Here is a 23,816-nt window from a genome sequence, read left to right on the forward strand (position 1 = left end):
AAGCGCGAGGACAGCTAAGTGAGGAAGGCCGACATTAAATATTGGCAAATGGCAAATGGCTTGGTTTCCGGTTTCCGGTTTCCGAAACCGTTTCCCCCTCCTCTCGTTTCCTCTCCGCGTCCGAGCTCCCGTGACATCTCTCCTTGTTAGTTTTACCTATCTATCCCTACCAACTCCCAAAAATAACGAATCCCCCCCCCCCACACAACATAATGTGATCATATATGCACATAAAAAATATTTTTATTTATAATTGCTAATAATGTTCTTATATCTCGTTTTATTTATTTTTATACTTTATATATGATTATTTTATAATTATGCTGTTTTTTATTTAATATGATAATGAAATTTTGAATTTTTTTATATTTTAGAATATTTTGACTGAGGTGGATGATGGTGGGATGGAAATACCCCTGATTAGGATTGCTAATTACAAAATTGGGATCGTGTCCAGCTTTGCGATTGAGACCGGAGATTAGGAGGGTTTGGGAAGTCGAAGTCATTGACCGGCCAAATTGACGGCTGTGATGGCGTCCTCCACCTCCTTTTTCTTCCCAAGATTTGGAGCTTTCCATGTGGTCGGCAAGAAAGCTCCACTTGGAAAAGAGAGAGATCCGGTAGACCCTCTCTTGTCTCCTCACTTAGACATTTGCCATCATTTTGATATATTTCTTTTGGGAATGAATGAATACATGTCAACAAATATTATTTTATTTCATATTTATTATGAAAATGTTTAATTTTCTAATTATTTGCATCAATGGAGGGCGGTTAAATAATCACTTTCATCATGATCATGAAAATTGAAGTTATTAAAGCAACAATATCAAGATGATGTCTTAGGACCACCTTTTATTATGATATACCACCTAATAAAACTTACAAGATCATTTTACAAGCAATAAAACTTAAGTTTTGCTTTATTGTATTCCAAAGAGATCACTCGTTAAATTTCTTATCATTAATTGATATTTGTAGAACATAGGGTCGGTATGTTTGCAAAGAAAATAAATTTTCACTAATCATGAAAATAGTGATACCATAATAATGTTAGTTGTGTTGATAACAGTAGTAATGATAATATATCTTACTTGATAGATTATATATAATGATAATATATTTCAAACAGTATTGTGCAGATAGTCTTTCCATACTCTTCATCTTCCTCGAACTATTACAATCTCTCTCTCTCTCTCTCTCTGCTGCTACCATTTGCGGCTTCCCTCACACAGCTTCTATAGTCCCACCGTCCTGCACTCGTACTTAGCTTCCAACCACAACAACCTCTGTCACCATGCGGTCATCATTCTCCTCCTGCCTTTGAATGCCTTTGTCGTCCCCTCTTCCTTCTCTCTCTCTCTCTCTATCTCTCTATCTCTCTCCTGCCACATTGCTATCCTCTCATATTCATCGCTTGATGAGAAGGAATTAAACGGGAGGACGATGCTGTGGTGGGCAGTTGAGAGGAGCAAATGATACAGTAGCGTACATGGAGAAGGGTGATAGAATTGAAGGCAGCAACCGTAGGGTTTGGTCATGTTGTTACCAGATAGAAGACATGGAAGGGAAGTAGAATATGGGGTCGCAGCCAAATAATGAGGTTTTACGTTTGCTATTCACAAAGGGTATCGTCCTACCTATGTGAATGCATTAAGTTCCTTGAACATACTGTGATGCATGCATGCCTCCTTTCGAACCAAAACTGAAGGAAGTGCGTATGAGATTTCCTCTTCCTCATATATATATATATATATATATATATATATAGTTGTTGATGTGCAATCTATTTCCAGTGATATGGAAGGCAGAACATGTCAAAGTATTGTTCATATATAAAGTGAAAACCTGAGAAAAGAATACAACAATATAAATTTTATTGTACATTAGAAAATTGAAAGTATGAATTCAACTTGGATATTTATGTTTTGATCCCTCCATAATTAAGCAGCGGAAGCAATAAACGCCGACGTGCTGCCATCGCTGGTGATTGAGCGTGGCAATTTGGAAGTTTCAGTAGAAGCCAGGGTGCATTTGGCAAGACCTGTCGCTGGTCAACGGGGAGGTGGGCGGGGTTCGAGAACGGTCGGAATCGCCGCGAGATTTAAAGCGACGACACGGGGACCACTACGCTACGGGCGGCGCGATTTGGACGCGTGTGCGATTGCCGCACCCCGCGATGGCGGCCCGACCGAGTCCCTGAGAAGAAACTCACGAAACGGGACCCGCATTTGGCCCAGGCTCGGTCCAATCGAAGTCAGGTGAGGGACTGGGTAAGTCTAAAGGGGTAACGTCGCCTCCTGTTGTGTTTTGAGAGCTTCAGGAATGGATGGCATCGGAAGAACACCAGGCAAAGCTTTTGTTTAAGGGAAAAGGAGAAGGAAAGAATCGTCTTCATATTCTGCATTCCGAAGAGCTTATTTTCTGCTATTTAAGTTCTCTTTCTGTTCTTCGAAGCTTGTGAGATCTGCAGCATAAATACGGCTCGAGATATAAAATATGGCGTCTAAACTACTCTTTCATCTCAGAAAATGACAGTGTCGTAAGTTGTCGTGTCGAATAGAATTGCGTTTGTAGACACCACCTCTGATAATGAAATCCTTCAGCAAGTCGTGGCAGACTTTTGATGAACATATGTGAAGAACAGTTCAAAAGAACCAAGTGGTGTGACATTTTCCACACTCTAATATTTGTCTTTTAGCTTGCCGAAGAAGGAAAATTGAGCTCAAAGTCAAATAAATGAGCAGGTCTGCATTCGCAAACTGTTCTTCCAAACTACTACAAGTCGGACTAGTATGTTTTCTTTTCCTTTCTTTTAATTACATTATCTTTTCTCGGTGTTCTTCCTCCGAGTGAGGTTGGAGAAACGTGTGAGACGATTGATCAAGAACAAGAAGGTGACAAAACCAAGTTTTAACCTTATATAGCCTTCTAATTTGACTGACTGCAGACAAAATGGTCAGTTTGACTTTAATGACCATGAAATCAAGTCCTTGAAGTTGTTAAGATGAGAGAAGGGCTTCCGAGGGATATTAAACCAACGATGGAGGAAGAGTCGTGTAGTGCAATCACATCATGAAGATGTCATTTTGTATCTTCATGTGTAGTCGATGACAATGTCCGATGAGAGGTCGTCGGCATCCAACCTCTGCATGAGATCGGCAAATCCCGTTGTCAACATGGCACGAGATCATTCTGGAGTACCACACAAGTCTCCTAACAGGACAAGACTTGCTTCTTCGAGGATCCGTCGACACTGCGAGATGCCTCTAAGCTCGGCAAGACGCTCTTTTAGGGTGACACGCATCATACTCAGTTGACGCTACAAGAAAACTTGGGGTACTCACCTCTGAATACTATACACCAGACTGGTGGAGCGTTTGCCAATCCAATCCACAAAAAGAACACTCTAAATAGTAGGTGGATTCATCGAGTGTCCGATGGAGTTTGAACTAGATCATGAATCTATTGACTTGGGTGATTATTATTTTGATGGAGATGATCTGAGATGCCTTGCGCCGCACTTGGTTATATTTATATACATGGGAATGGTGAGGGTAACGTGATGGACGTATCTCTGCATGCACTACAACATGCACCACGTTGACGCTTGACGCTAACACTGTGAGAGTGCACATGTAAGGCACGTGAATGCCACAATGTAGATACTGTGTCCAGGCTGTGATCCAGCTACTGGGATCAGTCGCAGGAGTGACTGCAACTTATAATACGGAGAGTACGACAGCAATTAAGTATCAGCAGACGGAAGAAGAAGATGGTGTACGAAGAGAATACGTCTGTCTTAAGTATGTATATATATATTTATATATGCTTCATCCCTATCCCTACCACATCACCATGTACTGTTATAATGGTAGCATGATTGCTTGCATTAAAGAGCTTCCGATGCATCATTAGTCCATTTCTTTCACCTTACGATGAATCTAAATATACATGATTAACTCATAAAAGCTCATGATTAGCCTTTAATGATGAGTTCTTTTCATTCACTTTATCAAGAAAGCAATCAAGCTAATAGCTTTACAAGTGCGGTGGTTTGGTGGTGTGTCGAGCTCAGGAGAAGTATAAAGACAAAGCTGAGACTAAACAAAGTGGTGTGTCGCTCGCTGAGTCGATCTCTACCAAAAGTGGCTTATATTCTCAATCGGTGCCTTTAGCTTGTGACTTTGATAAGTCAACTCTGGGAAATGGGAGTCAAAATCAAGGTGGGTAAGCTTTCTTCTTCATTGTAATTAATTCGAATTAAGGAAATATATACGAATATAATAAACAAGAGATGTTAAAACAGAAATGTAATCGAAAATCTTCATATCATGGAGAAGTTATTGATATTGATACAAAGAAAAAAAATCTCTAATTCCGATGTTGACAAAGCTTGAAACTAAGACAAGCTTACGGTATCACTGTTAAACCATCTGTTCTACTAGTAACCATCCGAGGCAATGCATTAACATTCGCATTTGTAATCTCGCGGTGGCGGCCAACATGCCATGACTTGGCAATAAAAATGGTATCAAACAGATTGCTGAAGTACGTACATGATCGAACACCAGAGGAAGAGTCTCAAAGTTGATTAGGAATCTGGCAGAAGCGCTTCACGGATAAGCTTTTCTGTGAGAACCTTTGCGAGTCCCATGACACTATCCGTGGTTCCGACCTGCACAGCCACCGAAGAGCTTGAGTGCCGCATCGAAATAATAGCCAAGGAATGGATGGATTTACACAACTACTAACCACTGCTTCAACAAATGGCAAAGTTAATGGGTGTTCTAGCAGTAAGCCACCAGCAACATTGAATACAACACCCTCGTCGATCTGAACATAGAACAAGAGAACTGAGTCAGACTTCACCGTCAATCAAGAAGTTGATATAAAAAGTGCAATGTGCTTTTAAGATGTAATCCGTCTGATCTATTGCCTCTTCTGGATTTTGGACATACGAGGCAACAAGCAACAGTAATGGAACATCAGATGGTCAACATATCATGTACGGGCTAATATCCGCCGTTTTTACTCTCCACAAAGCGGGGTCAACCAAACACTATGAGCAAACCGAGATCATGGATCATATTCCATACATGCATGCAAGCTGTTCAGCATCGTTATCAGAACTTGAGTGGATAACCTAGAGAAATAAGATGAGAAAGTACCAGGTTCTCGACGATCTCATCTGGTATGTCATGGAAATAGACCTGCAAGTTGTAAGAGAAGCTATGATAATTAGATTGTTATTCATAAAGTTAAACAACGACAAGAAAAACAACACAGCCAACTATCTGGGGACAGCCACTTTGATTTTTCTTTTTTCCCATCATTGAGCTCTGTTGTCAGCATCAAGAATAATAGAATTGAGAGCCATAAGAAGTGATCCTTTCTTTTTCTTTGGAAAGATTGATATCATGCAGACAAGTGAAAATGAAGAGAGAAGATAACATATGAAAATTAAGTCTCATTATTGCTTATTTCTATAAATCTTCAATGGATGGATCATGCTCATAAGAAGATGCTCAATAAAAATACACTGTTTTCTGGTACACAAACTCACATCTTCTTTGTAACAAGGCAATAAGAGAATTTTCAGCATGGACATGATTTTATCAACAAGCATATAAAACACATTCACAAACTTTTTTAATCTCACCTCAGCTTTATCCAAACCTCCGTACCTCCTGCCTGTCTTGAGATTAGTAACAAGAACCGAACCCACCGTTGATACATGGCCTCCAGAATAGCCTGCAGCGAGTATTAACTCTAATTTTTTGTATATACGTATAGCTGAATCATCAGATAGGAAAGTCAAGCATGACACTTTATTCAACCTTTGAGGAACTGACGGGCTTCTTCCGTGCTGCTTGGCTTTTCTCTGATTATTCCTTCATGGACCACCACCTCCAAATTAATTCCAACTTAGTAATAAAATAAACTAAAAGAATTCAAGTTTGTCATACTTACATTAAATATATATGAACCAAAATAAATATACATGAGCTAATGTGAATATACACAAACAAACCTTCTTTAGCTTATATTTTTCTGATCTTGAATAACAATTTTATTAAGCATTGTGTTCTATAAACCAATCATTGATAACGTCCCTAAGCAGTATTTCATCCTAAATCCTAGTCTGAGGATCCACCAAATTGTAATATCACAACTTCTTCAAATCTACAAACAAAACCAATATGCTAATAAATAAAATTATGCTAGATGAGTGCTGACAACGGAATGCTGCTTTTTAATCTGTTTCCACAGTGAGATGAGGGGAATCACAGCTATGGCTTTCTTTATGTGGATGTTGTACACCAGATTTCGAATATCAACCAGACAAATATGAATATAATGTACTAGCTGTTGATCGAAGAAAAAAAAAAATAAATAACACAAAATGACAATTACTTAACAAAGGTAAAAAGACAAGCTTATTACACACAACATCTGTATATATATGTCTCTGAGTAGTTCCAACATCAATTAATGCACAATAAACAATTAAAAAGAAATGCTGTTTCCTTACAATATGAACAAGCAAGCAATAGCAATAAAGAGGTATGCCAGTTAAGACATTGACAAATGGTTAGTATGTTGGAAGAAGAATTTTTCTTTTAACATGAAATGCAACTAGCATATCTCCAACTTGGCAAGCAACCATCTGAAGATCAAGAGATATCCACATGGCCTGAGAAACACATCCTACCAATTAGGAATACATTCTTGGGTCATAACAAGCCATGTAACTTTGCTACAAAAAGCAAGTATACAACACTGCTGCACGGAAGTACAAAATGATAAATGGTCCACCCAGTTCTTCTAAAGATGGATTACACCATAGTTCCTAGTAGTAGCAATAAGAGTTTCACACAACCATATTCTGGAACTACCAGGTGTGTAGATTTTAATGGAATCACTCAACCTTAGGCTTCCAGCACAAAATAAGGCCAAATGTCTAAACTATTTCAATGCAATTAATAAAGTGAAAAAAATTTAATAAATGTAATAACATATCGAGGAACTTAATACATACTATATCAGAAGTAATTAAGAGTGTTGGTTCATCAATCCTTTCCACGTAACCTTCGGACATTATCCTGGACATGATGGCATCAGCCTGGAAAAACATCATACTTCAGGAAAAGCAAGACAGAGGAATAAAAGCATCAAAGATTTTATTTGAAGAAACAAAATAAAATTTGTTCCAAACATTGTAGAATCTCAAGAGTTGATTCATTCACGGAGCATACAATGTCAATACAATATTTATATGACCATTCGTGGGCTAATAACACACAAGTAATTAATATTAACTCCAAGTAAATCATTAATAAGTACATGTGCCACAAAATTATACAACCTTAGGTTAGTTAAATCAACAAGTATTATTTGCCATATTCTTGGATTGAATTTCTATACTACTATCAAACAAACACTTATCAAACAGATAAAGTATGTTCTTGATCTGTTCATGCTCGTATCAAACAAACCATATGTAGCATGCATTACACATATGTAAAGACAACTCTTAAGCACAATGGCAGGCTACGATATTCATACATTATGCCCTGAACCACACAAAGAAAACGAACCTCAATAGACGTAGGAACAACTCTCAATATACTTGAAGTCCAAAGAATAGAAAATCTAATATGCCAGAATAAGTGCTATTGCAATCACTTGGAACTATGATCTTGATTAATCTATGATTTTTAAACCTGGTTTTAAATAGTAGCCACACAATTGTAGAAACAAATGGACCAAGTTATCAGTACAGACATCTGTAAGCGGCTGCCATAATAGATTCCAAAATTGAACATGAATACCTTTGCCTCCGCCAGAACCATGACCAATTCATCTGGATTGTCCCTGCGAATACTCTTCTCGTCTATGTCTGCGGTCTAGAAAGAAGCCAGATTACCATTTCTATGCCACGAAGAACAGAATCAGAGACCATTAGTTAACAAACCATGACTTCAAATTGATATCCCATCTCAGATAGAATATGCCGACGAGCCACCGACGAAGATCCCAAGATTATCTGCCATCAAATTCATCTCAAGAATGCTTAGCGGACAAATTAGAGTGTGGACTAAGATTACAGCTTAATGCATCTACTATATCAAAAACAAGATTAGAAACGGCGCAGGAAAGATTAGCAATCAGATGCTGAGGAAACAAATTGGCAATTTTTATGTGATTAGAATAAGATGACAATGGAATAGAAGTGCGATTCGATCATCCAGACGACGGATTAAATTGAGCCATACCTTAAACGACGGAAGAGGAGAAGGATTCGCCGCCATCCTAATTAAGAGTCTACGAGCCAAAGCAGGAAGGGATGAGAGGCGACCGACGCTGACCTCCCGAAGGGTTGGAAAGAAGATGCATAGTACTTGGCGGCTGTTTCTGACGGCTTTAATCTTCGCGAACCCACACGATTACATAATTCCATTAGATCCCAGCCGTCGGTTGCCAGTCTGCCTGAGGGCTCTAAGAAGATCAATAGCAATCGACGGGTGTTGCTGACGGCTTTAATCGAAGGGCTGGGAAGAAGATAAGCTGTTTCTGACTGCTTTAATCTTCGCGAAGCAGCATGATGCCATTGGATCCCAGCCGCCAGTTGGGTGCAACCATCTGATGTAGGAATCATGCTACAGTTCCGATTGCTTTAATCTTCGAGAACCAGTATGATTGCATATTTGCATTAGATCCAGCCGTCACTTGGGTGCAACCATCTGCCTTATAAATCGTGCCGATATGATGCAACCATCTGATGTAGGAATCATGCTACAGTTCCGATTGCTTTAATCTTCGAGAACCAGTATGATTGCATATTTGCATTAGATCCAGCCGTCACTTGGGTGTAACCATCTGCCTTATAAATCGTGCCGATATGATGCAACAGTCGCCTACGTCACTCCGCGAAGCGCGACGGAGACGGAGTCTATATCAAGACTTGATGATGGCGTATCTGTAAAATAGCAGCTCACCGTTGAATCGTTCGGTGTGGTTTCCATTCCCCGCCCCCCAAAAACGCACAACGCCGTCTCGCGTCACTTTTGCGCGTCTCGGCCGCACTCCTTCCCTCGCCGCCGATCCCTCTGGGGATGGATTGCGATGACGAGTTCGGAGATCTCTACGCCGATGTCCGCCGCCCCATCCCCGCTGCCCCCGATCCCCTCGTCGCCCTTCCCGGTGGCGATGATGACGACGACGACAACGTTGAAGACCGGATCTTGTTCGGGCCCCACCGGTCCGGCCAATCCGCCGAACTTGCTGCGACTCCATCTAGAACTTTAGCCGACGGCGGCGACGACTGGCTGCTCGGCCGCGCGTCCCCTGCCGTGGAGACGCCGGCGTATTGGGATGACGACGACGATGGACGCCCGTCCAGGTCGGATGGCGCGCCTAGGGTTTTTCAGAAGGACTTGGAGGGAGAGGTTAGGATTTCTGGGATTCCCCGTGGGGAGGTTGAGGCGGTTGGAGATGCAAATGAGGGCAGGGATTCATTCGTAGGGAGCGACTGAATCCCTGGTTTCTCAGGGATTGTCAGCCGGTCATCCCTGGCTTCTCAGCTACTGCAGACCCTCCGGGGCATCTTTTTGGTGCCGGCGGTCGAGGCATGGACCGGTCGGGCAGTCAGGGCCGGACAGCTATAGCGAGAATGATCTCCAGATCCTGCTGAATGACAACGACCATCGTCCACTTAATGGTGTGACAAATGATAGTTTCAGAAAGGAGTATGAGAATGATTGCAAGGATGGAGAGGATTATTTAGTTATTGTCACGGATGAAAGTCATTATCATCGGCAAGTTTGGGCTGAGGATGCCATGCAGCCGAGTAATGATGGTGTGATAAAGGAGATTGGGAATGCTGACAAAGTGACAGGTTCTGCTGAAGAGTTCCTGGGGGCTGGGGGGAGGACTGGATACACCAATCATCAGTCAGACGCACAAGGTCAGTTCTTTTGATGAGTTCGAATCTTGGGTGAAAGCCAAGAACTGGGTTTTCGTATAGTAACTTTAGATATAGTATGTTTGGTGCAGAGTTTTTTTTTTATCTTATAAGAATGTCTGTGCTTAATGCACTAAGCTTTATCATGAAACACAATTTTTTGTTGCTTAAACTGTTGATGAGTAAATTGCTTTGCAACTCTCACTGAATGTTGGTTGGTGAGTGTACTTTAAATCAAACAAAAAAATCATCAATTAGTTGTCAGAAACAAGGAGGAAGGCATTGAAATTATGGACTAGCAATCTCCATGTATATGCTGGTTTGCAGATTATTCATCCTAGATGCTGCCATATTTGTCCTGCTATAATTTCCTAGAACAAGTCATCAGATCTCCATGTGTAGCATTTTCACTCAATTGAGTCAAAGCTGGTTCATAGGAAGTATTGTTATCACCAATGCTCAAGTACAACTGTGTCCGGTACTTTCAGCTGTTAGTGCAACATGTTGGTGAAGAAGATGCCATTGTTGGAGTGATGATTGGAATATGACTCTTCCTGTAGTCACAATGGAAATAGAATAAGTAAAACTTTTTGCTATCAGATTAGTCCAACCCGAGTTCCCTTCTCTTGCTTCAACAAAATTCTGTTTAAGACACTTTTAAACAGGAAATAGGGGTTAAATTGGATTGCTTTTGTCCCTTTATGTAGCCACTATATATATAAATCAAAGTCATCTGAAAACCTGGAAAGTAAAAAATTATCAACTTGAATTATGAGTCATAGATCTTGGATCAATATTGTTGTACAGTATATTGTAGCTTTGTAGCCTAGCCTAATACTATATGCTATAATGGCTGCTTTTTTCTCTTTTCATTCTAGGAATAGGCTTAAAAAGAAGAGATTCTTGGAGTTAGAAGCAACTAGCAATGCTACCTGCAATCTGAGTTTGGGTTTGACATTGCTATATTTCACCTTTAGCAACCTTTTTTCTTTCTGATCTCTTGCTGAAAATGAAGAGTCAAAGCCCTTCTTTTAAAGACAGAGAGCTCTCTTTATGTGCCTAGCACATTAGCATTATCTCAGCTTCTAGCCTGTTCAATTATTGCTTTAGATTCTTAGCTTCTAGCCTGTTCTATCTAGGAAGCAGTGGTTTAAGGTTTGTAGTCTTTCTGGCACGAGAGAGTTTTTGTTCATTACGATTTGGTGCTTGTGGAGACATTTTTTAGCTAATTTTGCTGTTCTTCTATTGGAAACAGTATATGAGACCCGGTACATCACTGCTGCTTGTGGGTCTTGTTGCTGCCATGGTAACTTCTGTTGATGTTGTGCAGCCTCCTCTTGCTTTTGGTTCCATTGCTGGTCGAGGAAGAGGAGACTGGAAACCTGCTAGCGTTGGGGCTATTCCAAATGCCTCCAAACATATCCATTACAGGTTTTTGGAGTTCCTGCTTGGGCAAATAGTTCAGTAGCCTGTGCTTTTGGTAGTGAGCTTGACTTTATGCTTCCTGCACACAAGTAAGCTTGTGGATGCAAATTTGCATTCGAAATAGAAACTTTTTCTCTGTTTTATGTGATTCCACAAACTTTGATTTTGAAAACAATGTAGCCAAAAAACCAGTGATTTATGATTCAAAAAGTAGTATAAATTCTTCTAAACATACAGTAATGTGGATGTTAAATATTAAATTAACAGAAACAGATGTAGGTAGCAATGAACAAAGAAAGTGGAGTCATCTGATCTGGGATACTGTGATCTCATGGTGTCTATTGAATTAGCTATATGAACTCAGTTAAAGATGGTGGGCTACAGGTTGGCATGCGGAGACGCTGGGCACACAGATGGACCTCAAGGCCTAGAACTAAAGGCATTAGCTTGCGATAATATTTATGTGACTATGATCATCTAATGGAGCTAAATTCGATACATATAATCTGTGCAAAAACAAAGTCATAATCTCATCAGGCTATTTCTGGTATTGTTGACCAAGCTTTCTTCCTTGTTTCCAGTATTCATCACCCACATATTTGAATTTGCTTCTGTACATTTAATGAGTACGATTACTTTTTTCATTATCCGTTGATCTCTACTCATTACATTAATGAATGAGAGACTAATGGACCACAATTTCAGGTCACCTCAAGGAAGCTTACATGGAAGACGCTTCACTGATAGTGAACACTCAAATGACATCGTCTTTAGCAGAAGTGTCCACTTAAACAGGTTCGACAACCAGTAGCAGAAAAAGCTGTTTGATATCATTGAAGTTAGCCAGAATTCTAAAATATCACCTTCTGTTGAAGAAGAAACTGCACGACATCTGAGCACTGAAGGAAAATATGATGAGCCCAGTGGAATGGTTGCTAGGTGATGACAATGAAATTGAAGGAGACAACAAAATATTAGATCTCCATGTATCCAGCGAAACTGTCAACAGTGATAACATAAATCATCTAGGCAAAGAACAAAAGCTTTGTTCACAAGTTGAGCAAACTGAAACTTGTATGAGTGATGTTAAGGGTGAATTGAGGACCTCACATAGTGACAACAGTGGAGCAAAATCCTGAAGCAGTAAGGATTTGTAGAAGCAGCATGAAAATATCGGAGACACACAACAAGGATATTTGGGTCAAACAGATGATTTGCAAAGGCCTCAAAGAGAACACAAGTCTCATCAAATAGATGGTGATGGTCGGGATGCTAGAGAAGACATAAACGGAAAACAGTTGGCTTACAGAGGTCGGAAAGATACTTGTCACTCGTACAGAAATTAGGATCCTCTTTCTGCACACCCTGTCGAGATAGAAGTTCGGAGCGGACAAAGGATACAGAAGCTTCTGTTGGTGTTTGGTAGAGAAGAGAGGCTAATTTGCAGAGTCAAAGAGTTAAAGATAAAGGCGTTAAGTGGGAGAGCAGTGAAGAAATAATGTAGAGGCACAAGAGTAAATTAAGGGCCAGTGTCAGGAATCTAAGAGATGATCTTCACTCAAGAAAAAATGTGGGTGGTGAAGAATGGAGAGGGCATAATAGAGATGAAGCCTAGATAGAGGGATGATCTTTTGACAGGTCATCATGAAAATGTAGACTATGCATTCATCAAGAGGAAAAAGGATGAAGTGAGAGGGAAGACTGACAAGCAAGATACCATGCATGCTTATAGGACTAGGGAAGACAAAAGAAAAGAGAAAGGGATGAAGTCAAAAATCATAGAAGAGAAGATAGTAATAGTATGAGGGATAAAACTGATGCTGCTAAGCACAAAGATGATAGATGCCAACTCAGGAGAGGGAGGACAGGAAGCTGACTTAAGCAACCTCATAAAAGTGTACCAAAGCACCACAAAAGAGAAGAGGGTCAGCGTGCATTGAAGAATGGACAAGTTTTAGATGATACACCATTGAGTAGGAACCAGATAGAAGACTGCAGAATGAGCAGTCTCGGGGATGAGATTGTCCAAGAAATGAAAAATGTCTTATGACATGAGGGACGTGGAGATCAGTTGGCACCTGAAAAGCCATTTAGGTGCTTCTACTGGATAAGTCACACAGAAAACACAAAGAAGGTTCAAGGTACCGAAGTTTATGAACACAACAGTTATGGAGTTGGCAAGAGAAAACCTTAAAACCACAGTGCTCACAGGAACAAGAAGGTATGTTTAGGTCTGTTGAACCAGTACTATAAATTTTGCTGATGTATGCTCCTAAACAATCAAAAAAGGAAAAATTGTGACTTGTTTCCTACCTTGTGTTGGCATTAGTAAGATTTTAGAAAAAGGACAGATTTCAAACTGAAACAAGCTATATAAAAAACAAACAGATAAAGTTAATTATTGGAAATTAATCCTTTTATCTCTTCTCTGATGTGTAGAATGCTTATTCCTCTGTATGTGTGTATATAATATACATATATCGTCATTAAGAAATGAAAAAACTGCTGTGAAGCTTGGCCGATTCACACATCACCGAAACTCTACATTTTGCTCGAGTGCCATATTTAATACATGGTTAAGGTTTTATATGGTTGTATGATTAGCTAGAAATGCTATATATAATTGTAAAATTAGATAGAGTTAATTTATCATGTGAAGCAATCTTGAATTCTTCAATGCATTAACCATTTGGTGCCATTATATGTAGAAGTTTCTATAACAACTATAAGTTTAAAATAACAATAAAAATTAACACAGTGTTTGCTCCCATTAGACACCTTACATCAATAGAAGATAATCAATGTCTTATACACAGCCTAAAATTTTATGTATTACAAGTTTTCCTTGGTTAGGCAAAGTCGGCATTGTTTACTTGTATTTGCTTATTACAAGTGTACCTTATTTTGGGTGAATTTACCACCTTCAGAGAAAACATTTCTCGAACCTTTTTCCATATGCTTTTTAGTTAAGATTGCTGACTTTCTCTTGGATATTGTGTTTATCTCTGAACTAGTGTTAAGAATGTCTTGTGACATTTTGATCGAGAAACACTAGAGTATGTTTCCTTTTGTATAACTTCTCTTTAATCTTGTCTCGTTTGTATCTCAATTAGGAGAGGGCTTCTTATGTCTAAAAGCCTGTCAACTAATTGATGTTGGTTTAATCTCTTTTTATAATACATTGTATCTAACAAACCGCAATATGGCCCGAGTTACAAGTAACTTGTGGTTGAGGAAGCTATAGTCTAACGTTTACTTATCTGAGAAATTGATTTAACTAAAATATGATATTTCAAATTTTAAATCTGGTCTGCTAGACATTCTTGATAAAAATTCTTTGATGACAAAATAGCATCGCACCGGATAGGAAAATTCATGGTACCAAGAGGGAGTACTGCACGGACCTAGTCACCCTCTCTTGAAACTTCCTTTCTAATGAGATGCTATAATTTGCCTTTCTCAGGTGAGCATGATGGGCTCAGATGAGCAAGAAAGCAGCAATGTGAAGAATGGTCATCAACCAATTCATGAACAACTAGAGGCTCCTCAACTGCACCTCACTTTGGAACATGGAGAAAAAGATCCAGAGCATCAGGTGTGAGTATCAACATAGTTCTAGCCTCTAGGAGAAGGCGATCCTAATTAGAGCTTTCGACCTGCCACAAGTAGAGGGGTTTTTGTTCCACTGAAAACATGTGTGTATCATCTGCATCTTGAAGGCCTAAGGAGATCAAGACCCTAATGTAGATTTTGTCCAGGCAGATGAATCAGCTAAAAGCGAAGGTAACAAGAATGCTGCTGCTTTAGATGACAAAGATGCAGATACAACACTGGTGGATAAGAGGGTCGAGGATAGGAATCTCCACCCTGACAATGTGGCGAAGCAAATGTTTCAAACTTCCTGTGCCAGGGGAAAGAGAGATGAATCTGAGCAGAGATTTAGAGACCGAAGTCCAGACATTGCATTTCTGATACCGCCATTGATACAGAAGTAAAGCCAGAGGGACCTGCTAAAAAAAGAAGTGGACTGGCAGTTGAGCTGATCAAGGAGGAGCTGTATGGAATCTCATGGTTTATTGCATGGTTCATGCCAACAGTCTTTCAAGGAGGCAGGTGGAAGACTTGGGGCTTCTGAAACACCCCCCAACCTTCCTGAATTCTGTTTATTACAGGTGTGTTTTCTTTGACCTGTAAACATGCAACCCTTTTAAGATATTTTTTTTCATCCCGCGGGGCTCTAAATCTCATCACAGGATGTGCCTAACCAATTCTGATGATACTAAACAGGCTTCGAACAACGACTGATCTGGCATTTGAAGAAGCATTTGAGCTTCTCATAGGGAAGCTTCAAGCTGTCATGGAATCTATTACCTGCTTTGATTTCCTGGTTCTGTAAGCCTCGGTGAAAGCCCATGATCAACTTGGCAAACATTCTTGACATGTTTATAGAAGAAACTACATGTTTAAAGGTGCACATCCTCCTAACCAAAACTTGTACCGCATGTTTCTGCTCCAGATTTAAATTCTTTTATTCAAAATATATTTATTTTGATATGAATGGACACAGATGATAATTCTATTTTTTACATTGTTCGTAATGTTCATCCACATCGACCAATGTGTAGGTTCCATTGTGTTCTCGATTCTTGTTTCATTTTTCCTGTGAAACAAGGACGTCACTCGAATGCTTGATGTGATTAGTGGACCTTTATGAAGGAAAAGTAAGTTCTTAATAGATTGCCTTTCAAGCTGTAATTAAAATTTACCTTAAGAGGAGTTTCCCAATAAGATTATGAATATTACTAACCTCATTTGGAGCATTATTTGCATATATGATTCTCAATTCTGCGATAAAAGAAACTGATAGAGATGAATGAATTAAGCATCTTTATTTTTTCTATTACCTCTTGCGTTGTCTTTTTAAAGCATCTTTTATGTTATGTAGCATCGAGGTCTGTCATCACCTTTCCAGTTTCCTTTTTCTTTTTTAACCCAATAAGACTGATGCTTTCCTTCCATGTAAGCAGCTCGCTAGCACGAATCATGATGCACACAATTATAATGTAAACTTCATCTGGACCGTTCAGCTAAAAGCGACGTTGTCGGAGAACAATGCCCCCCCCCGTCTTCAGTGTTCCAAGGTATGCATTTTGAGTATACGCTTGTCTCCTCAGTCTTGTCTAACTTTATGAGCTTTTGGGATTGTGATATACAAAAAACCTACAATTTTTTTTTTGGGAAGAAAGATGGATGGGAAGAAATCAAAAGAGATCATCATGAATCTAAAACTGCCTTTGACCTTTTAATCAAAACATAACCGATGCTTCCATTTGATAACATGGACACAATTTATCTATAACAATTGGGTTGTCACCAAATGAATGGTAAGAGAGATGGAAAATCGAAAAAAAAAAAGAACAAAATGAGATGAATAGAGAGAGAGAGAGAGAGAGAGCTAAATTCTAAAATTACCAACAAATCATTAGTGAGAGGTAGGGAAAACCACAACCAGTGGAAAATAACATAGCAACAGTATTAGTGGGCAGAGCAACAAAAGGCCTAAGAAGTCCCCACAACAATGACAATAGCAAGCACAAGAGTTTGACTCATCTCTTGGTTGCATTCCACAAAGGCCCCCTCTGTCATTGTTTTGCTGCATGGGGAAGAGTTTAGGACCTCTCTCTCTCTCTCTCTCTCTCTCTCTCTCTCTCTCTGTGTAGGCAATACGGGCACCTATCTGTCCACTTGCACATGCACCACTTCCCAAGCTATCCCATTAGGCCTTTGTGGAATCTTAGATTAGTACACTAGGACACAATGGACCCAAGTTTGGATTAGGCAAATCTTAGACCTACGTTATCATGTTGTTTTGATGTGGCTATCTCACAGCTCACTTCAGATATAGGACCAACCTGAGCTGGCTCAACAAAAGATCCCACAGATATCTAACCTAAGTCTATCAACACAGGACAAAGAGGCATCAACCGATATTGAGTACAATACTGACACCAGTATTAATATTAATCAAACAACAAAATAACGATAACAATAACAAGAACAAAGAAGACAAACAAGCTCCATAAACATATGTAGAAGGCTAGTAGAGAATATATTCACACTGCCAATGTGCCCATAAGCTTTTTGACTTCTGTCACAGCTCTCCGTGTGTGGTTAAAATAAAAACAGAAATGATCTAACGATTAGATCTCTGTTAGGCTCAGTTTACATAGGCTTTTTTTATAAATACTAGCTTAATTAGACAGGTAGAAAAAAGCAGAAGATACCCGAGTTATGGAAAAAGATTGCAATTGTATTGACTTTATCAAATTGATACAGTACTGTCTTCATCATTTCTATCTGGAACAATAATCAAATAGCTGTATAGACCAAGGAGATAGTAATAACTAGAAATACTTATCTTTGACCCCTTCGTCCCGCAATCTGGGACCGAGGAATACCAATAATTGCCACAAGTCCGCTCACAAAAGCTGCAAGTGCTCCTACAGCAAAGGCTGGTGAGTTGCCACCACCAAATAATTGATCCAATGGCCCACTTCCCACAGATATTAGCACCTGATTTAGCAGACTTTCCATTAGCAAAAGAAAAAAAAGAAAAAGAAAAGAAAAGAAACCAATTGTTGTAACAAATGCAGAAAATCATATTTGAGTTATTTTTGCCATTATTGAAACCAATTACTTCACTAAAATATCTCTAGTAAATGACAACAAAGACTACTAGTTATATTTATTGCAGTTTCTGAATTCAACTGAATTTGCAACGATTAAATTAATCAGTCTAATTGTGGATTTTTTTTTTTCATAGAGTGTAGTAAGCACAAACTTTGGTGTTTCATGTGATAAGGTGTCACCTTTTCATTTTAATATGGCTTGAGATTGCTGCATGACAAGCAATTTAGACCTAGGAAGCCCTATGCAGCTCATGCAATAAGGTGTCACCTTTTCATTTTAGCATGCCTTGCCACTGCTACATGACAAGCAATTTAGACCTAGGAAGCCCTATGCAGCTCATGCAATATAAAGTTATAAAACGTTTTACTAGAACCAGATTTTGTTTGTCAGTACATGAATCAGTACAAACAACCAAATGGATTGCATGAAAGACCAAATGCAACATAGGCTGTTGGAATCATAGAGAGGGAACACCTTAAAATATAAATATGTCTGCCTTCTGGATACTTCAAGAATATATGAGCCATGATATATTTCTGACGAGCATCGGATGACATTCCAGGTATTCATTCTCTGTTTCAAATAGATGACTAGCTTTCATGTACATGAACATCAAAGCAGATAGGCAACCAAAGGATACCTTAATTGAAAATGGAACTGGAAAAGAACAAGCAGCTTCCTCTCACCTTCACTATCTCTACTTCCTATCCATCCTCAGGTCTACACTGACTTCAGATTCATCTATGTTTGTCTCAAAACAGCATGTGATGACATCCTCTACATAAGATCTTAGGGGTGAAGAAGATTGATTCATTCTAAGTGATCCAAGAAAGTGGACTTCCTAAATACAACAAAAGCACCATTACTTACCAAACAAAAAACTTTACCTAATGCAGATCAACTAGCGCTCATCAAATCAATAGGACAAATTAGATTAAGCCTAACAGATATGCCCATAAAAACTGTTAAAAATTCTAGAGCATACAAAATCCATGTTTATATTCATTACTAAACTGGAAAAGATGGTGGATTACTTGATCCAAACCTGACTGAAACAAAATAGGTTGTCACTTGTTACAATGTATAAGGAGCCTAAGAAATACGTGGACATTAGATAGTGGAAGAAAGCAAAATAGTCAACCACAGAATATAAAGTGGCTCTCTGGTATAGACAAGCCAACAGAGTGTTATGTGGCAGCATGTCATACTTCAATTTCTTCTCTATAGGCTTCACATCATTGGTACTTCATTTACACTTCTGCATGTTAGACAGAAAACTTGCTATATTTTTTTAGTTTGAGCATCATTGTTGAAGCCTTTTTCCCATCACTAACAGGTCAAATATAGAGCACAACTAAAAACAAGAAGGGTCCATAGAATATCTGACTACTTTACTACTTATCAGCCTTATGTTACAAAGCAATAGTAGGTGTCAACATCTAACCAAGGGAATAGCTACACAAGGTTTGATAGAGTTTGATGCTCATTCATGTTTATTGCTTCCTAAATGAAATCTTGTTATTTAACTATTTCAGGAGACTCCTCTAGGTTTAGGGAATATAGAAGCTTTACTTCCTGACTCGATGAGCTAAAACTGCCACTTGATAGAGTAAATCATTTTGGGTTTTTAGAAAAATCCTGCTCTTGCCTAACCTAGCATTGGTTAAGTAATCATTGCCAACTTTAGCTCTTTTTTGTCACGCTAAAAGGTGACCACAGAATCTCACACATTGCAATGCCCAGTCACTAGTTGGTTTCTAGTAGTGAGCTATACATAAGTGTCAATGATAATCATGAGGTGGTCATAATAAAACACATGAAAGGATGCATCCACAGTATAAGGAATTTATTTTCTTTCCTAAATTTCAATTTCTATTCATCTCTTTGTATAAGGATAATAGAATACTCCATTCTGCAATGTCTATTTATGTTCTCTTAATGACATTATCTCTACTTGATCATTTAAGGGAAAATACTTCTAATTTAGGCTTAATTAGATACAAGACAGGATAATATGATAGCAAAAACATGTCTACCTGAGGTATCACAATCGCCAAATTTAAGATGCCCATCGCCAACCCTGCAGTCAAGAGAAGTATTAGAAACAAAAACACAAAGCAGAACAACAAGGAGAGATGGAATAGAATCAACTCGTCACTCACCTTGGCCAAATCCTAAAGGTTCTGTACGTGCAGAAATCATTGCATAAGGAATAGTATATGTGACCTGCAAAAAAAGGTCAATACTGATCAAACAAATTAATAAGATGTGCCAACAAATAGTGAAAATAATAAAATGACTCACTGCCAAAGGTGCCCCAAGGATCGTAAAAATAACAAGTGAAGCAACAACAACACCATCCGGAGGAAGTCCATTTTGTGGGTATTCCTTATTTTTTGCCCAAGAAGATATTATAAGCATTGCTAAAAAGCACAAAAACATGAGAATGTTGGCAATTCCCCAGGTCAAGCCAGCACCCCACTTTCTGCAGATTTTTTCCAAGGCCACCGAGGTACATCCAAGAACAACAGAGTTCAACAATAGACCAGAAGCACCCATTCTGACTCCAATTTGATAATTCGTCCCTTCATTTGGATCTCCCTTGTAGATCTCCCGGCCCATCCAATCAGTATCAAAAAGAATGAATGGAAACCATCCTATCCAAGTAAGTGCAGTGACAATTAGAACCATCCAAATAGGCAGAGTTAGATACCTACACGAACCAATTAATTCCCATAGAAAAGCCTCATGCTCAGTATTTAACTGCACTTGTGTCTCTCCGGCAGAATCCATAAGTCCACCAGCAGAAGAAAGAGGAGTTTCCTTGGCTGATAATACAGTGATGCAAGTAGTGATTGCAAGAATAACAACATCAAGAAGAAAAGCAGATTTGAGATTGGCACAATTTATGCCGCATGCTGAAGTGACACTGAAGGGAAATATGCTAAACCAACGACTAAAAGATCCAGTAGCATAGCCGAGTATATTCCCCAGTGCCATGAAGAGTGAAAAATAAGCATTAGCTACCCGAGTCCGTCTGTGATCCTTGCCTGAAATTGCAGGAAAGAAAAGGAAAAAGATAAACATGTATTAGGTAACTTGTACAGCTAACATGAAGTAACTTACGCACTGATCATGCTGACTTGGTCTACAGCACTACCCCTTAGGTAATCCTGCCAGGTGACAAGCAAGTCAGCTTGATCTTCTGTCTCATGGTAAAATGAATAGAAGAGACTTCCCATCAGAACATATTTTGTTTGCCACTATTTATAACCTTTAAGAATCTCTGTTATACAGAACCCCTCAAAATTGGAGGAAAAAAAAAAAAGCCAGACCTTAAGAGAATGGGGCATGTGGCCATCGATCTCATAATTTAATCAAACCCACCGTGTGCAAGACCAAAGAAACATGGCAAATAACAAAATAAAATAGCCAAACAGATGCAGCAAGGTGTACATGAGAGCACAATCATCAATTTTCATGGAATTTGAAGCTTCATAGAGATATTTACAGAAAGCAGTTCACACATGTGAGGAGACCACTCACCACCAAAAACTAGTTTCAGGCAATTTTTATTTTGAGCTGGAATAGGAGTGAGATACTTGAAGTGATCTATAGGCAAAGTTCTACAAGGGTCATCAATATCATCACGGCACATTTATACTTAAGGCCATAAAAGTCTAATGGCAACCCATGAAAGACCATACAAACATAAGATGATGAAATCTAGCAGTTGGTCTGTTGGAATTGCTATTAAATCCTGCAGTAGGAAGGTGACTGCCAAGTCAACATCTCGTAGCTGAGCCAATGTCGCCTCACCAAGAAATCAGACGCAACAGCACAAGGTCAAATTAATGCAGATTAATCACAAGTTTAGCAACATTAAGTTCGCCAATATGTGCAATACGTTACCCAATTTAGAATGATTTCAAGCTTGTCTTCTCCTTCTAGGCGACATAAACGCTTCCACAAGGACAGCTATTAAGAGCAACCACAGACATCAGTGGGATACGGTGCCCTTGGTCGTAATTTACCTAAAACTTAAGGACATTTACGCACGCTTGAAGCAAGGAAGGGTTATCTAGAGCAACCACAGACATCGCTGGGATACGGTGTCCTTCGTCCTAATTTACCTAAAAGTTAAGGGCATTTACGCACGCTTGAAGCCAGCGGCGACCCGATCTCAAGGAGAAAAAGAAGGGGGAGGGGTGGGTGTAAGAGGTTGGGGAGAGGGGAGTATCGACGGACCTGTGAGATCGGCAAGGAGCGCCCTGCAGGGTCCCTGGGTGGTGTTGTTCCCAACGTCCAGCAGCCAAAACCCTAGCAGGTAGACGGCGATCGCGCGGTACCGGGTCTCCCCGCCGCCGGGGTCGCCGAGGGCGCTGCCGATGTCCGCAGAGAACCCGACGAGAAGGACGGCGGTGGATATAGCGGCGGCCCCGCCGACGATGTATGGTCTTCGGCGGCCGAATGGGCTGGCGCAGCGGTCGCTCATGTGGCCGACGAAGGGCTGGACGATGAGGCCGGAGAGCGGCCCGCAGAGCCACACTAGACTGGCCCACTGGTGGGGGATCCCCAGCTCCTGCACGTACGGCGTGAGCAGCGACAGCTGGAGCGCCCACCCGAACTGCACCCCGCACGCCACCGACGCCACCCGCAGCAGCTGCCGCCGCGAGACCTTGTGCGGCAGCGCCACCGCCTCCCTTCCCCCCGCCTCTGCCGCCGCCGCCGCCATCGCCGTCGTCGATGGCCTATGGCGCCCGGGAACCGTCATCCTCCACTCTCCTCCGCTCCGCTTCCACCACCTCCCTTTCCCTTCTCTCTCTCTCTCTCTCTCTCTCTCTCTCGGGATAGAAAAAGGAAAAAACGAAACGGATTAGAGCATCCGACTACAAAACGATCCGAGGAGATTGGCGAGGCTCGCTGTATGTAATAGACTTCAGAAGCAGGCAAAGTGAGTGGGGGACAGATGCGGGTCCCACTCCTCCAGTCCTTCTCCTTGTTCGTTCTCGCCTACAGTGACGGTTGGTCCCGCACCGCCCACCACGACCGCGGAGCCCACCGCCCTTGGGTCGGGTAATGGCCTCGCCCGAAGTCTATCGGATTTTTGGGCGGGTCGATCGGATTATATAGAATCCGTTAAGATGGTGACGCGCGCACCACAAGGCAAGCGGGTCGGACACCCCTGATCACGCCAGGTTCCCGTTCTCAGCAGCTGCTCCTCTTGTGCGCCGCGGGACAGCAGACGCGGTGGTGGCGATCGCTTTCGGCGGAGCAGGTGCCGCGTTCAGACAACGATGAACGGCATCTCCACCGTCGACGTCCTACTCGATCCGCATACCTGCGACACTGATCGCACAGGAACCGCATCGTGAGTGGGTCCCTTTTCCAGCCCCGGTCACGTAGGTGCTCAGGGAAGAGACGTGACCGGGGGGATGACGACCGGAGATTCTTTTGAGCTACTCGAGGAGCGATATGATGACGGCAGGTGGGCGGAGCGCGCGGTGAGGTCGTCCTCGGGACGCATGACAGCGTCGCATATGGCCCAACTCAGATTCCTTTTCATTCAAAGCAACATTTTTGTTACGTCACGTGCGGCCGCCTCACTGGCTCTTGCGCATTCCGTTGCCTCGCGGCTCTCCGGTTCTTACCGCAGAACCTCCTCCGGCTTCTGGAACTTACCACACAGCAGCAGTCTCTGTCTATCTTTACCGTGTGAACACCGACGCTACAA

At 40.7% G+C, this 23,816-nt stretch overlaps 2 protein-coding genes and 1 long non-coding RNA gene across 5 annotated transcripts; 1 reads left to right on the forward strand and 2 right to left on the reverse strand.

Annotated features, from left to right (window-relative positions):
* Positions 1–4,314: 4,314 nt before the first annotated feature.
* Positions 4,315–8,433, reverse strand: LOC135633287 (uncharacterized). Its single transcript, XM_065142590.1, has 9 exons — positions 8,280–8,433; positions 7,979–8,050; positions 7,836–7,910; positions 7,043–7,126; positions 5,841–5,910; positions 5,663–5,754; positions 5,172–5,213; positions 4,756–4,836; positions 4,315–4,678 (listed from the first exon to the last, which is right to left on the reverse strand). Exons 1-9 carry the CDS (start codon positions 8,313–8,315, stop codon positions 4,595–4,597), a joined length of 636 nt encoding a protein of 211 aa, XP_064998662.1. The 5' UTR covers positions 8,316–8,433; the 3' UTR covers positions 4,315–4,594.
* Positions 8,434–12,032: 3,599 nt separating this feature from the next.
* LOC135633804 (uncharacterized) lies at positions 12,033–16,116 on the forward strand. Its single transcript, XR_010495155.1, has 3 exons — positions 12,033–13,613; positions 14,856–15,564; positions 15,680–16,116. It is a non-coding gene; the product is annotated as an uncharacterized LOC135633804 (long non-coding RNA).
* Positions 16,117–17,681: 1,565 nt separating this feature from the next.
* On the reverse strand, positions 17,682–22,987 carry LOC103978760 (sucrose transport protein SUT2). 3 transcript variants are annotated; one of them, XM_065143732.1, is made up of 6 exons: positions 22,331–22,987; positions 20,387–21,132; positions 20,245–20,308; positions 20,119–20,162; positions 18,769–18,923; positions 17,827–17,965 (listed from the first exon to the last, which is right to left on the reverse strand). In XM_065143732.1, exons 1-5 carry the CDS (start codon positions 22,854–22,856, stop codon positions 18,780–18,782), a joined length of 1,524 nt encoding a protein of 507 aa, XP_064999804.1. In that variant the 5' UTR covers positions 22,857–22,987; the 3' UTR covers positions 17,827–17,965; positions 18,769–18,779. The 3 variants fall into 3 exon arrangements, with proteins under 3 accessions (XP_009392956.2, XP_064999804.1, XP_018679556.2); XM_018824011.2 differs by lacking the exon at positions 17,827–17,965 and adding an exon at positions 18,147–18,655; XM_009394681.3 differs by lacking the exon at positions 18,769–18,923 and having other exon boundaries at positions 17,682–17,965; positions 22,331–22,985.
* Between the last annotated feature and the right edge of the window lie 829 nt (positions 22,988–23,816).

The sequence above is a fragment of the Musa acuminata genome, chromosome BXJ3-3 (assembly GCF_036884655.1).
Source record: "Musa acuminata AAA Group cultivar baxijiao chromosome BXJ3-3, Cavendish_Baxijiao_AAA, whole genome shotgun sequence".
Lineage (NCBI taxonomy): Eukaryota > Viridiplantae > Streptophyta > Magnoliopsida > Zingiberales > Musaceae > Musa > Musa acuminata.

What these genes read in the sequence shown, in the direction of transcription:
- LOC135633287 (XM_065142590.1), bottom strand. Translation starts at nt 8,315, where the DNA reads ATGGCGGCGAATCCTTCTCCTCTTCCGTCGTTTAAG. An exon ending in AGCCCGTCAGTTCCTCAAAG is followed by an intron (nt 5,755 to 5,840) that starts GTTGAATAAAGT and finishes TACTCGCTGCAG; the next exon opens with GCTATTCTGGAGGCCATGTA. An exon ending in TGCCATTTGTTGAAGCAGTG is followed by an intron (nt 4,679 to 4,755) that starts GTTAGTAGTTGT and finishes GTGGCTGTGCAG; the next exon opens with GTCGGAACCACGGATAGTGT.
- LOC103978760 (XM_009394681.3), bottom strand. Translation starts at nt 22,856, where the DNA reads ATGACGGTTCCCGGGCGCCATAGGCCATCGACGACGGCGATGGCGGCG. An exon ending in GCTCCTTGCCGATCTCACAG is followed by an intron (nt 21,133 to 22,330) that starts GTCCGTCGATAC and finishes CTGCAATTTCAG; the next exon opens with GCAAGGATCACAGACGGACT. An exon ending in TGGCGATTGTGATACCTCAG is followed by an intron (nt 17,966 to 20,118) that starts GTAGACATGTTT and finishes CTGCTAAATCAG; the next exon opens with GTGCTAATATCTGTGGGAAG.